A 14,061-nucleotide genomic window follows, 5' to 3' on the forward strand; every position below is an offset into this window, starting at 1 on the left:
GCTAATAATAAAAAAACGTTTAAACGTCGTAGGCATATTACCTATATTATATACTATGATAATGTGCTTCACTCGTATACAATTTTCAAATATTCAGACCCAATTTATTTTCACAATTATTATTATTCCTGATGAACAATAATGAGTTTTCTTTTTATCGTAACACGTCATATTGTATCGATTATATCGAACTATACACAAAATAAATTATTTCTTATTACGAAATCCGTTGTTAAATTAATTATTTGAACGAAACATATTGTTTTGTATTTCATATGTACGATTTTCAAATTGAAAGAAACAAAACACTCAGTCGTTGTCGTTCGAGCAACTATATTATATAGGTACGGTTATAATATACGTGCGTGTTATAGTTGTAATATATTGATGTGTGAACTTTTTAAAAACCGTTCTCATTATTTTTCACCCTAATTGAAATCGCAGAAAAAACTCTCGGTTTTTTTCTCCCACACGACTGTTTATTTTCGTATACCACCCCAATTGGTATAATTTTTTTTCTCGGTTTCGTAGAATTTGTCACCGGCAGCAGACAAATGAGTCCTCCACTAATCCACTCACGTCATGTATAATATGCGCTTATAACTGAGGAATAATAACGACTGTCCGTATGGACTATACAGAACATTATACACATAAACTATATACGTTATATATACGTATGGCATTTCCCGGCCACCGAAACACAAACGGTGCTGCAGGTTCACAAAACTATCATCGTCGTTGTTTCTCATTAATGAACCGCACGAAACTACAACTGCACTGGGGCGACGGTGTGGGCGGCGGCGAAGGAACGTCCTCGCCAGAAGGGTAGGTAGAGGTGGGATATGGACTTCCGGCCAGTTTTTGTACGTCACCTAAAAATAAACCGTCGTGCACCTTTTTTTTATTAACATCTCTGCCACTTTTGTCCATATTATAATTTGTTTTTTAATTTGTCACATTTCGTTATTATCATTATCGTTATTTTTTTTTCCGTATCGTCGCACGTATCATTTTTTTTTTTTTTTTTGTTTTTTTCATACATAAAACCCAAAATATACGGTTGCTGGACCGGAGCCACAGAGCGACGGTTATTTTCCACCCACGACTTGACGACGGCGTCCGGCCGCGGTGGTAGGGAAAAAAAACAATCGCGGTCGCGAAATAAAGAGAGGAAGTGGCCCGAGTACACAGCCGAGCCATAGGAGAGAATAATAATGTAAAAAATCAGAAACGAAAAAAAACGCATATTATTTTTGGCCGCTACAAAGGAAACGAGTCATGGTGCGTATGATACCGCCACCGCCGCCGCCGCCGCCGCACAATCCCTTCGCCACCTCCTGCACGGTCATCTACACACCGCGTGTGTGTGACGAGTTCTTCTCTCATTCAATCGGACCGCGCGCTCACACTGTATAACACACGCACACACGTCTTACTGCACGTCGTCTTCCGTCGTCCATTCATAAAAGCGTATTATATGATATTATATAAATATTATATTATCATACTCGCGTGTAACGAATATTATGTATATGTATATACATATGTGTGTAACACACGCGCATCGTATCATCGCTGTCGCATTTCCGTTGACAAAACAACATATGAAAAAAAAAAAAAATAGAATAGAAAAAAATTTCTTCACGCGTTATTATAATAATACGTTCATCCCCTCTCTTCGGTTCTGCGCGCGGCCGTTCGAGAGAGCTGCTGCAGTATCGCCGCACTCGTTTGCTATGCGTATCATTAATGGTCCGTGAATACAAAGCGTTCCGCGCTCGCCCTCTTATTAATTAAGAACGCGCGCGCACTGTGTATATAATATTATTATTATAAAGTGCGACGGTGTGTTCGTCCCGTGTACATAATAATATATGATATCGTATAGGTATATAGGTAGGTACACTCGTCGACGTTATATTCGTTCCTCTTGTACACATACACGCGATGGCCCAGAGGAGAGAAACGGAACGAAAAAACACCGCGCCAACAGCTCTCTGCTGTTATAGGTATATAGATTTTATAATATACCTATACAATATAACATATACATATATATTATATGTACGTGTGTGTGCGTGTGTGTGTATGTGCGTGTGTGTGTGTGTATGTGTATGTGTGTGTGTGTTTGTGTGTGTGTGTGTGTGTACATACCATCAAACTGTTTGATTTATTTCTCTATTTGTTTATTTATTTATATAGCTATATGAATATTTTATTCGCAAAACCGGATGTTGTCTCTGCATAAGGTATTCCGCGTGTACTTCTTCACTGCAGTAGATATACAGACGCGGCCGCAATAATATAAGTTATAACACATTATAGGTATATATTATTATTATTATTATTATTATTATTATTATTGTATCCGTTCGTAAATTATATATTATGATATATTATGCAGTGAGTTTATGAAAGCTACAACTTCCATGGATTTTATATATATTTTTTTTTAATAATTGATCGCATTAAAAATAAATGAATGTATAATACGTATATAGTTCTATTTATAATGAAGTTTTTAGATTCGGGCCAATGATAATTAAATTGGGGTACCTACCAAAATGGGTGACAGAAAAGATATTTATTACTAAACTAGCATCTGCGACGTATACGAACATAATATATACATAATCTTCAACTCTGAGAGTGGTTTCTGATATTAAATCTGGTAGCTCAATCAGATCTAATTGATATTGTGGTGGGTCGAAACTAGAAAATGTTCTATAATTTTAAAAAAAATTTTGAAAAAAATATTAAAAAAAACAGAAATTTTAAAACAAAACCAGTTTTTGACAAAATCGATTTTGATTTATCTTATAATTTAAACAATAACACTATAAACACTATATTATAGAGGGTAGAGACTTGAATTATTATATTATAATTATCTAGACGTACATTTCAAAATATTTTGACTCTTTTTGTAATGTTTATAGACATTTGAAATGTTCGAAATTTTTCAATTTGTGTAGGTATGATAAAAATGTTGGTTATGAAATAAAGTGCTTGAAATGTAATATAAGGTTCCTCACAATTCTTCTTAAAGCTATTCTAAACACAATATAATCTTATGAATTTTTATTAGCGTTTAATGTTGAAACTTTTACAAAGTTCATCACAATCCCTAAAATTGCAAATTTCTTTGTTTTTAAAAATTCATTCAATTTTAATTTTAACGCCAAGGTTTTAAATAAAGGTATTATTGCAAGTTTTTAAAATATATTTTAACTATAATATTTAAGAAATAGTTTAGCATGGCCAATGTAGACATTTTAAGTTCAAAATAACACGAAATTTTATACCAAAATAAAAATTTCTCCTCAGACGACTTTTGTTATTTTGCTGTAATTCAAAAAATGTTAACAGTACCTATAGTAACTTGAAACATTCTACTATTACTTTCTATTTTAAGCTATTTATAGGTATATAGGCATTTGAAATTTTCTAACTATTAAATTTTTTTTCCATCTTCTATAAAAAATATGTTGATAAAATTTTTTATGATGAGCCAACAAGCTTGAAAATACATTATAAGGTTCTGCCGATAAAGTTAAATTCAACAAAAAATCTATAATTTTTTTTGTCCACGTTATAGTAGATTTAATGTAAAATAAGAAAAAAACGATTGTTTGTAAAAAGTTTTTAATTCATCACATGGTGTAACTGATGATTGGTGGAATAAGCAATCAATTTGTCTAAAACTTTAAATATTTAATTTTTGATTAATTAAAAAATAACCAATAAATATTAAAAAGTTCTTGTCTGGTGGTATATATAGTTTATGGTTAGGAATAAAAGGATAACTGCAGGTACGTTAGTAATGCTGGGCTTTTGTATATCCTCATGCCAAGCAGATAATTGATTAACTTTTAATATTATTAGGTAATGTACCTATAGTAGTTAATTTGAATATTAGTCGTATTATTTAATTCAATTTTAATCACCATTGCGTACGATTATTAATATGAATTAAAAACAAATATTATAAACTTGTTACTCATATACATCTATAATTACTTTAGCATATTCTCTGAACAAGTAACGACTATAAATAATTTTTATTTTATAATTTTTTTTTAAATTAAATAAATTAAGACAGTTAAGTATACCAAAACAATCATATATTTTAGATTCTGAGCGGAGCCAGGAATATAATGGTTTTACAATGATGTTTATTTCTTTTTCTTTTTTATTCTGTAAACACTTTTTCTCCCTTTAAACTTGCTCAAATGTCTCAAGTATAGCATCTTTTCTGAAAGGTTATGTTCTTGAGCTAGTACTTTAAAGAGGTCATTTTTCGATTTTTGAAACGCTACTCGAAATAAAAGCGGTTAAAGGAGAAAAAAACGTACGATTTCACGATTTTATAATATTAAATAAGTACGGACGACGTTTTCTACCAGAAATATTACTTCAAATTAAAAATGACAAGAGATATTTTTTGTTGTATTTTGGATCTTTTTCTTTTCTTTTCTTTTATATTTTTTTTCATTTTTATGATATTTCCTAATTATAAATTATAATTATAATTATATAAATTACCTATTTATATAAATCGTTCTTAAGCTGTTCTTAAAACGCTTTGTTAATCACCATAGAAACGAATAAAATTAAATAAAAAAGATTCCCTCGTCCGCTCAGAATCGTTTTTTATCGAATGCAATCATTGCATTCAAATCAAATACAGTAAAATTACACTATCCTGTCCGAGGCCCGAAGGGACGATGGACAAACATCCACCACCGAAATGTGCTGACCTACTTTTTTTTTTTATAGTTTGAGTTGAATAATATACGTACCTTGTACAATACAGTAATATACTATATACTTACACATGAAATTAAATAGTACCTATACTTAACTTTAAGAATACTCAATACTTATTATAAAAACAATTTACAGATAGCTGTATTAGATATTATTATGTAATTAATTATTTGTTTTTTATTTAAACACGAGCAATAAACCTACGCTATTCAGGTAGGTTATCACTAATACTAGTATAATCACTAATAATTTCTTCTATATTCACATCGGATTTTTTCACTTCCACGCACGAGGTAATTATACCTATAGATAATAAATTTAATGTCAGGCGCAGCCAAACAACTGCCAGTATGTATAAATGTTTAATATTATAAGAATTTTCTATCTTGTTTATATATCTTTAATACTTAAATAATTCTTTACTTATGTAAACATTATAGGCACCACCTACGTCTATGGGTTATCGGTATATAATGAGTTATTATACTTATTACTAAAAAGTAATAACTAAATAACACACACACACACACACACATACACACACAGCACACATAATATGCAATTCATTGACAGTACCTATACTTTAATATATAATATTAATATCATTATATTAGCGTAAATACATTTCCGTAATTAGATTATACCCGAGTGACGAGTTACAATTTGTTTGGGACGCTGTAGATGGCGTATGAGAGATCAGAAATGGCTCGAGCGACAAAAGACGATAAATGTGATGAATATAATATATATTATATATATATTATTTATACAAACATTATTATGTTGAAAACACAGCGCAGGATGAATGGTTAGAAAAACAACGCAATTTGTTTACTGTACCCAAGCAAAAGTTTTTAATTACGTTATACTGAAAAAGACGGTATAGCAGCAGCGGCGGGTGAAATTGGGTCCTTTTATCTTTACAACCCTCTGTACACTTCACCGCTTCTCGACTTGCTTCTCGCTCTTTCTGCGTTTCTTAGTCTCGTCACATTGTTTATGGTCGGTTCGTTGAACAAGGGAAGGAGATTTTGAAAATCTACTTAAACCATAAAGTATATCTCGTACAGAAATCGCGTTACGAATTTAATCGATAAAAATAACAAATATGCTTCAAATTAAGCCCCCGGCGGAATTATAATACGTCATGTCGATATGATAACTACGAACCTATTTCATTATCAGATTTTTTCGATCCCATTATGACTCGCTACATTCCCGCAGCTGTTTATGTTTTGAATTGACATTTGAAACTCAATTAATATGTAAAACAAAACGGAAGTAATACTGATTAAACAACCCCGAGAAAATAAGTTAATCATGAATTCATTTATTTCTTATTATCTACAAATATCACAAACAATTAATTAAGTAATGTAAAGCGAGATAAATTATGACGATTCGAATTAAATTAAAAATCGGGAAATATAACAAGATGTAAATCTGTGGTGTTAAATCCGGAATTTAATAATTATATTCATTTCGAAACGGAAATATTATGTAGGGACCTATACTTATAAACATAATTTATAATATAAGATACATTATTTTCGCAGAACAACGATTTGCCTAATATTATATAGACCGGTTTCTATCTTTTAACTAACCTGGGTGTTCAATATGAGAGGGAACTATTTTAATATTCATACCCGTACATAATATATAGATCATATTGTGTATCCATATTGTGTTGGTCCATCAAAGTGCACTGATTGTTTATTAATATCGTTGTCAATAATGTACATGGGTCCGACGCCGACGTTATAACATCATTATGCTGTCACTGGGGAGTGGGGGTTCGAAAAGTAAGTGAGTAAAGTATATGTACCTATATTATGCTTTATACACGTATTATATAATATTATATCCATTGACATAATATATCTCTGGAAATCGAATAGACGGAAGAGCAAACAACAAGGGGGTCTAACACAATAATTAAAAATAAAAAGTCACAAAAAAACAAAATAAATATAAACACACACACACACAACGGGGACAACCATACATGAAATTCACTTTGTGCTCATTCGCTGTTTTGGATTAATTATTACATTTTTAATGAGTCTTCCCTCTCACTAAGTGCTCATCCGCGCAACAACGCAATGGTACACAATTTAATATAAATTATTTGCATTTGTATTACACATACATTATAATATATAGTTTTATTATTCAGTATATAATATCATTATATTATTTTATTATATTTATATACATATAAAAAAATAAAACATAGCGTTTTGTGTGCATAATATATTTGTATATCGTACAATATTTTACAACTCTCCGCGGCGCAATTCAAAATCACAGTGCATTATGATAATATTATTATAATAATAATATATATCCACGACGATAGTAATAATAATAATAATAATAATAATCATATAATGAATGTCCTTCAATCAAAAACGACGTATTTCCATGACGTACTCCTCCGAAGTCTTAGTAGTAATAATAATAATAGTAATAATGGAAAATAAAAAACTCCAAGTCCCTTAGCAAAGGGGTGGTGGACACCACACACATACACGTGGGTGCACACGTGACCTGGTGCTACTTCTGCGGTTGCCGCAAGACTGCTATACTCCAACGGCGGGGTCCACGTGCCGTTCTTTTATTTTTTATTTTTTTCACCACCGCTCTGGCCACTTAAAAAAACACAGTCAATAACGCGCGGTATTGTATACGGTCGACGACGATTATTGTCGGCTGAAAAGAGCTGCAGCAGGACGAGGAGCGTGATGATTATGGTGTAGTATATAGTATATAATATATACGTACTCGTGTTTATCGGAATAGGAAGGGGACGATTAAATAATGAAATGTGAATATATAATAAAACAACCGCGCGAGTGGTGTGGGAACATAAAAATCACCTATCCGAATGATTTCGTAGCGAAAGCTCGAAACGCAGCGCGGTCGTATTCCTGCAACCGCGGTATACTAATTGGGAACCGAAGATCGCGTGCTGCGGCGGCGGCGCAATCGAAATCAGTAATTTTCGTCCACGCAAAGCGCGTAGCTGGTAGTGGCTGGTACCTAAATACGTTTACTCGAGGAAAAATAGAATATGTATTATAACGTAGAAACGGGGAAGCGCACACGTACAATGTATGTTATACTATGTAATAGCGTCGTCGTTATTGTTTTCGACCGTCTTAATGTTATACCATCGCCGAAAGACGAGCGCGACACTAATTGCCGTAATGAACTTCTGTTTAAAAGTCTTATAATGTCACGGTATTCGACGCCCACGCGCCCATTCGCCGCCGTCCAAGAATTCCTGTTCGTTATTATTTCCGTTCGTTTCCGAAAAATCACAATCGGTTTCTTTTTCCCGCATTTCACACGCGTTAAATCCATCGCCTTCGCAGACCGTGTTCAAATCTGGCAACGTTTCCGAAAATCCAATGCACATAACACCATCGCGTGATGTGTCGTCTTCTACAAAATAATAATATCATGTGCATTCCTCTTCGGATTGGATTATCGTGTAGCAGGTCTTCTAGAAATACCCTCTTGACCTTCTCTCTCGGATAAATCATAATATTATATTAAAAATACGTATGAAATCGTTGCGGTATAAACGATATGTGTTTTATTTCATTTAAATGATAAATGAATAATGATTTTGAGCCGTATAGGTATTCGATATTATTATATTTTATTAACATAATAACGCGGAAATATTTTATTAATTTGTTTCACTGTTGCACGCTCGTTGTCGTCTCTATAAAACCTTGGATCTGCTGTTTTTTCAACTATTCGATTCTGCTGTATCGGCCAAACGTACGAATTGTTATTATTTTAATGAGTTTACGTGAACCTGCTATGACGAAAAAAATATGGTCGTCTGTATAGGTAGATAGGTATTACAACGGCGTAAACAGTGTTTAGTTGTTTCACAATAAATAATTTATTTGCATGGGATATTGTCTTAGAATATTATTGTATGGTGTTGTGAAGGACACTGCTAATTAAATTGTTCATCATAAAAATTAGTATAATATTATGTACCTATGTCATTTGTTTTTATATTCTTCTTTTTTTTTTTTAATTTAGGTCTAACAGAAATGTTTTCAAATACCAATGATCATAAGCAAAATTTGACACAAGATTATCTTATAAACTATTTGCGTTCAAGACTTTTACTTTCAAGGTAATTATTTTTAAGTATTTTGCACGTTCCAATATAATGATAATATATAGATTGATAACAATATTATTGACATATAATATTAGTTTATTTTATAGCGATGAACATAATATTTCAATATTATTGTATACTAAAGTATTTTGTAAACATTTTATAATTTGCAGTTAATTCTTATAATTTATTATGAATAATATTTCATATTAAAAAATGTTGTGTTTCATACAGAAATAAAAATAAATTAACAGTGGTCTATAGGTTCGACAATCTCGTCGTAGGATATTAATATATTATAATGGTGCATTAATTATATTGTTAAACAATAAATTTAAAAATAGTTATAAAACATGGCATTTGGCTAATCCTGGATTATTACATTATTATTTTTTTAAATTAAGGTTGCTTTTAAAAATAATCGATTAATTACTATTTTCAAAATTATATTTATTATTTACTAAAACAATGTAGGTATATTTACTATGTTTTTAAATATAATAAAATATTATTGTATAACATATACCTAATCTTGTGCTACAGCTCAAAAAAACTAATTTCGTCAGCAAAAAAAAAATACTTATAATATAATAATATAGTTCCATTGCGTTCTTAAAAATAATATTAGACTTTAAACGTACAATTTAATAAAAGTTGCAATCTTTAAAATGTATCAATGAGTATAGTGTAAGACATAATATCGTTACAATAAAAAAATTTTTTTTTTTCATTTTAATAAGGTGCGCACCTTATTAAAATTAATATATACACACCATATACCAGATACCTGGAAACGTAATACGCGTATATTGTTTCATACGTCATATTTATTTATAATATCTGTGTGTGTCTTTCTGCAGTTGCAGTGAGTATTGGGAGAAAGACACACAAAAGGTTGTATGGCATATGTATGTATTCCAGGGAAAATCGACAATATTTCCTGTTCCCCGGCTACCTGTCCAGTTGTGGGTGAAGGGGTACAGTGTTCGGAGGTAAGAGGGGGGGGGGCAAAGGAAAGGTTATCGGGTATTATATACCGTTGCCGTGCGGTTTATCGCGCGTTCGCGCTTCGTTCGCTCGTTCGTGTATTGTATGTGTATACAATATATATATAGTACTTACACGACGACGCCCTGGGCGTTTTGTGTGTAGCCCACCCCTCCCCCGGCCGCCGCCAGTTTCCCCTTAACATCCCCCTACCACTCCGGCATTCGGTATATCCCGTTTGCTCGCGGGCGAGGAGAGGATAAGAAAGGAAGGACACGGGTGGGCGTGTTTCCCATTGCGCGGGTCCACGATTGTAACCCGCCGACTTCACCACCCCTCGCGTCCCTCTACTTACTTCGACTTTGGCCGTCTCTTCGACTGTACACTCGGGCTTACAAAGGGGGGCACGTGATTTCAAAAGACCCCCCTCGTCTGCTTTTAGAATACGATCGATAAAGCAAGACGTCGTTGTCGTCGTCGTCGTCGTCGTCCTTTTATTTTCGACACCGTTTCATTCTCTCGTGTCCTTCGTCCGTGCGGCGGCCAGGACGATCGGTTAGTTTGGGTATTGCTTTTTGGATTTGTTTTGGATTCTCCACCGCCGTTGTTACTATTCGTGTCTTATTCCTTATATTCTCCTATTGTATATATATATATAATACATATAGACACTACACACACGCGCACGCGCATGCGGGCGCACATACACATACATATTATATATATTTATATACTTGATGTATACGTGGAAAAGAGCTTTGGCGAGGAGGGAAGTAGGGGGAAATATAAGGAGTGTATATGTTGTGTATACGGGTGGGTGGTGACGAGGGGTATATTATAAGGAGAGGCACAGGTCGAACGGTTGTCTGTTTCGGAAGGGGCCGGTGGAGGAGGGCTATCAATAACGCCCCGTCCCGAGGGTACGGCCAGCAAAGCGATCGTTATTTCCCCAAAGGCCACATCTTATATATACGTTCATTCATATATATATATATATAGACCAAAACCCTTTCTTGACCTACCAGCCCAGGTCGATACGCGCGACCAGGCGCTCAATGTACGTACACCACTGTACCTAAATATTGTACTTCATATTCGAGTTTTTGTATAAAAATAACCAACACTGCTGACGATATACGAGTCCCTATATATAAGTACATACGAATTGCAGGTTATACACACCAGAGTGCAGTTCTGCGATATTATAATTTATTTCGTGTTTAATAATGATAATGATATTAATAATATTATTATTATAAATTATAATTATATACGGAAACGACAAATCCAGTTTTTCACGCTTTCATTTTTTCTTCTTTTTTATCGCTTTTGATATATTTTGGGATGTGGATATTTTAAGTTTCGCATATATAGTCTGTAAAGCACGCAAAACAAACAAACGTCACGGGCCAACCAATTCAGTATGGCAGCTGTACAAAGTAATAACAAGGACCGCCGTTTATATATTGTGAAAGCGACTCATTTAATCATATTTCATAAATAATAATAATAATAGTAATAATAATAATAACCGCATAGCGGTGGAGAGTCATGAAGAAGAACTCTGCGCGGGGGAGAGAAAAAATTATAATAATAAATTTGAGCCGCAGTGGACTAGTTTTCTGCCAAACCGTATTGCCGTCGCCGGTTTCGCCGCCAAAACCTGGGAAAAATGTATTTATTTTCCCCAGTTCAATTCTTTTAACTTGTTTATTTTTAATTGGTGCTCGAATCTTACAACTGCTTTTACTGCCTTCCTATATTATGATAGTTGTATCTGTCCGTCCGTGACACACTAATAGAACAAATAAATTACTGGTGAAATCGGATACCACAATTGTTCTATAGTTTAAAATGAGTTCTAACTACGGAAACCAAAACTTTGAGTTGACCTACGTGCTATTTGCTTGCATTGGGTGACCAGATTTTTTTTTTCTACGGAAGATCTAATTTTCGGTAAGATTTAAAGATAAAAAAATATTAGTCGACATATCACACTTTAACAAAAGTAAAAAGAAAAATTAATATTAATCAGAATCTTTGATACATGTTGTATATGCAAACATCTTCAATCAAGACTTGTTTTTTTTATATTAGTCATCACAACTACTTAAGGCGCCCGGTGCCGATGCCATTTTGTCCTCAAAAATACACTGCGGGAATAACGATACCGTCTTGTAGAATCAACCAAATTTCATAATTTTTATTTTACTTGCTAGAGGGAAATATTCTACAGCCCGCATCGATATCTGTTTTTCAAAATTTTATTCTCAAACTTTATAATATGTATAAAAAAAATTCAAGATAAAAAACATTTTTTTACAAATGTTTTAATAAAATTATTTGAAATAAAATACAAAATCAGAGATCGGTGCGGTCTGTAAGAAGTCTTCTTTCAGATAAAAAAAATAGTCATCAAAATCCGACAATTCTACAAAGCTTGAGAGTTATTCCCGTATAGTCATTTTTTCGATACAATACACCCTATCAACCCCCCCTAAATAGGTATCGGGTAGTAGATTTGTGGTAGAGTCTTATAAATGAGGTGGCAACTAAAATATAAAATTTAATTTTCAAATTTTATAGAATTGTGAAAAATTTACAAAACTGGCACCGGGACCCTTAATGCCAATCCATTTATATTACAGTATTTTATCTGCTTTATAGTTTAGCTTGAATATTTTTTAACCCTAGTTCAAGTTTAAAATGTTTGTTCAAATTTGGTACCATGGCAATTTACCGGGCGAGGAAATAATGAAGGACAGCCTTTATAAAAATAAATTAAAACAAATATTTTTTTACTTTGATACTTCATCACAATTGAACAATTATTTTGGTATATAGTTAATTGCCTATACATAATTATTTATATATTTTTTTTAATTGCTGGTAATTTTACCTAATAAATTAATCCAAAATATAAATAATATGATAACACAAAGACTGTGACTGTTTCTGTGCATGTCAGCCTAATGCATTCACATCCCGTAACTTTAAAAATATCATCAATATCGATATATCGATTGGAACAAACAAAAATATAAAAGTGGAGAGCAGAAAAATATGTTGCAAAATGTGACAACAAAAATAAATTATTGCCTCGGGTAAACGTTAGTTTGTTGATCAGTTAGTATAATATAAGATAAAAGACGAAATTTCACCAAAGGGAAATCGGTTTAATGCCTAAATTCGAATAATATTCTAATCACATAGATCTTTATTATATTCAGCATTCTGAATTTTATGATTATATAATACCTATATATATGTTGCAGTTAATATTTTTGAGAACGTATTTGACCACATTTTATGAAAAATGATCACGATAGAGGGTATAGTGTATAAGTTCATATTGAAAATGATAAAAGTAAAAGCAAACACATCACTTATCGTTATGAAACTACAAACACCTGAAAAGCATATTATATAGAGAAGGTTCGATAAGTACGTTTTTATTTTCCTAACTGGACCTTTTTGCTCGATTGGACACGAGACTTTGACTTATGAGTTTATATGGGTAGGTATACCTTCCTCTGATCTTTCTATACTATATCCCAATAATATTATATAGATATATATATAAACTTAATCTATATATTATATTATTATTGGATTGAAATAGATTATATAATAAAATAAAGATTGCTTTTATATGCCCATCAATGTTGACGACTGTTGTTAAGTAAGCATAACTCGTAGGAAAAAAATTTAATTTATAATTTGTTTTAGATGTTTTGTAACTGTGATGCAAGTACGTTGTAGGTCCTTCACCTATACAATTTCAAAAAAAAAAAATAATTTTAGTTAGCAACAATTAAAATATTATTATTATTATTATTATTATTATGATTAATTGATTTTATTCAAAAATGTCATCTTATCAATAGGAGTTATTGTTCTAACAATGAGCAAATATAGGTACGTATATCAATTACCTATAGAGAACTCAACAATATATAAGTATTCAAATATGAAAATGGATGCAGAATTTAGCACGTGCGAAATGAATGGTATATAGTACTTATCTGAAGACCTGGAGTCGTGTAATTTTGGTTATATTTATGTTATATTATTATTGTAGGTATATAATACCTATATGAACTTATTCGGTCGGTCAAAGCCGGGAAAACCGCCAGTGATGGTTCGTC

General features: G+C 32.3%; 1 protein-coding gene across 1 annotated transcript in view; it reads left to right on the forward strand.

Moving 5' to 3' along the window:
• Positions 1-14,061, forward strand: part of LOC132945822 (GATA zinc finger domain-containing protein 10-like) — a 185,253-nt gene that overhangs the window by 95,729 nt on the left and 75,463 nt on the right. The window contains exon 4 of the mRNA XM_061015605.1: positions 8,842-8,938. Coding sequence (XP_060871588.1) covers positions 8,853-8,938 — 86 coding nt within the window. The 5' untranslated portion in view covers positions 8,842-8,852. The remainder of the gene's footprint in view (positions 1-8,841; positions 8,939-14,061) is intronic.

Source organism: Metopolophium dirhodum, chromosome 5, assembly GCF_019925205.1.
Source record: "Metopolophium dirhodum isolate CAU chromosome 5, ASM1992520v1, whole genome shotgun sequence".
NCBI lineage: Eukaryota > Metazoa > Arthropoda > Insecta > Hemiptera > Aphididae > Metopolophium > Metopolophium dirhodum.